Source organism: Amphimedon queenslandica, unplaced genomic scaffold, assembly GCF_000090795.2.
Source record: "Amphimedon queenslandica unplaced genomic scaffold, v1.1 AMPQUscaffold_10208, whole genome shotgun sequence".
In the NCBI taxonomy this organism is placed as follows: domain Eukaryota; kingdom Metazoa; phylum Porifera; class Demospongiae; order Haplosclerida; family Niphatidae; genus Amphimedon; species Amphimedon queenslandica.
The window spans coordinates 2,556-5,681 of record NW_003549521.1 but is presented as its reverse complement, the minus strand read 5'-3'; the positions used below and the strand labels follow the sequence as shown (position 1 = coordinate 5,681).

General features: G+C 31.6%; 1 protein-coding gene across 1 annotated transcript; it reads left to right on the top strand.

Annotated features, from left to right (window-relative positions):
- The first annotated feature begins 15 nt into the window (after positions 1–15).
- On the top strand, positions 16–3,085 carry LOC109590324 (ubiquitin carboxyl-terminal hydrolase 47-like). Its single transcript, XM_020006241.1, has 12 exons — positions 16–212; positions 266–333; positions 384–488; positions 536–634; positions 679–793; positions 841–956; positions 1,033–1,170; positions 1,750–1,972; positions 2,039–2,211; positions 2,330–2,410; positions 2,781–2,899; positions 2,962–3,085. The coding sequence occupies exons 1-12, from the start codon at positions 35–37 to the stop codon at positions 3,083–3,085; spliced, it is 1,539 nt and encodes a 512-aa protein (XP_019861800.1). The 5' UTR covers positions 16–34.
- Positions 3,086–3,126: the final 41 nt, after the last annotated feature.

The window sequence follows — 3,126 nt, the reverse complement described above, 5'->3', positions numbered from 1 at the left end:
TAATTATAAAGCTGCTAGCAGAGTGAGAAGAGGAATGACTTTTGAAATTGATGACTGCAAATTTCAACTTAAAGCAATGACAAGTCCAGACTATCAGCCATTAGTAGATAATAAAAGAATAATAGAGAAATTACAAGAAAGAATAACATTAATGAATATTGAACTAATGACTGTAAGAGAACACAAGGAGAGGATTATAAAAAATAGAAAAGGTTTTATTGATGATGTGTCATCATTAATTTTGATTGTTGAAATATTTGGATAGCTTTGAAAGAGACTGAGGAGAAGAGACGGAGAGAAAAGAAGCGAAAAATTAAAAAAGAAATGTGTTTGGTATATACTAGAGTGAGACAGATCAACTATCTACTTACTTTATTTTACAGATTTATTTATCTTGCAATGATCCTGTTACTGGTAAATTAACAAGCTCATTTCTTAATGTACATAAAGATGAATTACTACCCAGTGTACTGGATAAAGCTTATGAGGTTTGCTGTTTATATTAATTTTTGCTCATTTCTTTTCTCCTCATCAGTTAATGGAATTAGCTCCTCATATTCCTATTGAGAGATGTCGTTTAGTTAAATATAATATTAAAGATGAAGTAATGGATCAATCCCTTGATCTTGATGAGGTATTAAATTTTATCTATCCCATTTGTTATAATCATAGATTTAGTTTCAGCATCAAACTATTGGACAAATTGCAGGCGGAGCTAGAGTTCATTCTTCTTTTAAATTATTCTTAGAAACTCGCAAAGAAAATGAAACTTTTAAAAAATACAGTCATGGAGGTGTGTTTTGTTACCATGACAATGTTTCCATGTTTTTGATGGTGTAGGTATTAATCTAGAGGTATCAGTGGTTGATCTAACAACTGGTGAAGTAGGACCAGCTAAACCAATGAGAGGTGAAGAAGGTTGGACTGTTGAAGAATTAAAACAACATATAGGAGAAGTAAGAGGAAGTATATACTCTCATTTATATTGTCACTCTCTTCCCCTCCCTTACTTGATCTGATGCATTTCTTTAGTTATTTAATATCAGTTTATCATGTATGAGAATAGTACTGAAGGAGAAGGATTACCAAGGTGATTTGACCCAGGATATTAGTCATGTAAGAAGTACTTTGAAGAATATACTGTCTAGAGGATATAGACAGTATGAAAAGGTACTATTGTAAATGTAGAAGCATTTGACTTGTACATTTCTTTTCTATAAAATTTAGCTTTTAACCATAGTCACACACATGTACATGTACGCTTAAACATATGGTGCAGGTATACATTTAATCTAGTTGTACTACTGTAAATCTGGTTATTTCAATGGAAAATTTAGGTGTCTGAAATTTTCATATACTGCCTATTTATCCCAATAAATTAATAGGGAAAAGAAAATATTAGCAATTCTAAATTTAGCATGCTACATTGCTATACAAAAATTACCATTGCTCAAAATAAACCTGATTTACGTTATATTGTATGGTTTTACGACTAATTTTGCATTAGGCAAGTACCGCATAGCGTGTAATTTAGAAGAGGGAATTTTGGTTTTTAATTCGGTGAATTTATGGCCACGTACTATTGAGCATACTATCAATATGCCAAATCCAAAATTACCTACTATACAGCATCAATTTCATACCAAATCCTTTAATTATTTATCATAGGTTTCTCACTTTCATTTATTTATTTGTATATATATTTTATTCTCCTCCTCACTGTCTTTACTTATGCACAAACTCATGCAGGCACACACAGACACACTTTTTTCTCAGTTCTATGTATCATCAGATCCTGAAGATTGTCAAAAAGAATTTAAAGATAGTTTAATGTACAGATATGTTGAGTCTCACGTCAAATGGATCATACAACTGAACATTACAATACCTCCTGGACCTGAAGCCACACCCACTACAACTAACGTAACTAAAGGAAAAATAATAATGAAAATTATATCAATAAATGAAGAAAGTGATAAGAAAAAAAGAAGTAAAATATTTATTAAAGTTACTTTGTTGGTTCATAATATTAATACAGTACTGGTACTAGTTGATAAGAGAATAACATTAGCTCAATTGAAGGAGGAGCTAGTTCCACTGATTGGTGTACCACCTACTGGTTTTAGAGTGTGTAGAATTGGTGGTAGGTATGGAGAATATGAAATGGAGGAACTGGATAAGACATTTGAGGATGTTAAGTCTGGATCAAAGGTACTGTACATAGTTTAGTGTGTTTGATTCATTTCTCCTTTCCATTATACACTACTATAAAAACTAATAACACACACACACACACACTCATCTCTTTATTACTTTGTGTATCTACTAGTTGATAGTAAGACTGGGTAGAGCATTAAGAAGAGGAGAGAAAAGAATTAAATTATATTTAATACAAGTTAACAACACAGAGGTAAGAATTAACATTAATGGGCAAACTCCTTACTGCATGGTAAAGTACCGTATAGCGAGAAATTTTCATGGCCCAAAATTTTTGTGGATTTGTTTAAAATCAATTTCGTGGCTTTAATTTTTGTAGTTTCCTACTTTTTGGCCATCTTGAACCGTATTAAATTGATTTTTGCAGATTTTACTTTTGTGAATTTTGAAAAAAATGCAAAATCCACAAAATTTTGGGCTATGAAAATTTTCCCGCTATACAGTAGTTTTGTTTGTTTGTCTGTACTCATACATCTGGGCGTGGCAAGGGGTAGAGCCTGTTAATGATAATAATAATAATAATAATAGTTTCACATTCTTGTAATAATTTCATTTATTTTTAGTTTTGTAAGTTTATGATGGATACTGGTTATGCTAAGGGTACACCAGTGAGAGAACTTAAGAAACAAATTATTGAAGAAGCAAAAGTACAAGGAATTGACTGTGTCCTTGAATTAGACAAGTAAGTACATCATGTGACTATCATGTGACTATCATGTGACTATCATGTGACTTATTGTGTAGAATGAGATTACGTGACAAGAGGGGAGTGTCTCCTGGTAGTGTATATCTTGATCATGAGAGGATCGATGATGCTAGGTTTGATGATACTATAATAGGGAAATACATGTATATTTGGAACCATTGAAAGGTCAGCATTATTTCACTATTTTCAGTTTAAATAAATGA

Excerpts from the sequence above, each read along its gene's own strand:
- LOC109590324 (XM_020006241.1), top strand. The coding sequence starts at position 35 with ATGACTTTTGAAATTGATGACTGCAAATTTCAACTTAAAGCAATGACA. Across the intron at positions 213-265 it reads GATTATAAAAAATAGAAAAG|CTTTGAAAGAGACTGAGGAG; the intron begins GTTTTATTGATG and ends ATATTTGGATAG. Across the intron at positions 957-1,032 it reads TAAAACAACATATAGGAGAA|TTATTTAATATCAGTTTATC; the intron begins GTAAGAGGAAGT and ends GCATTTCTTTAG.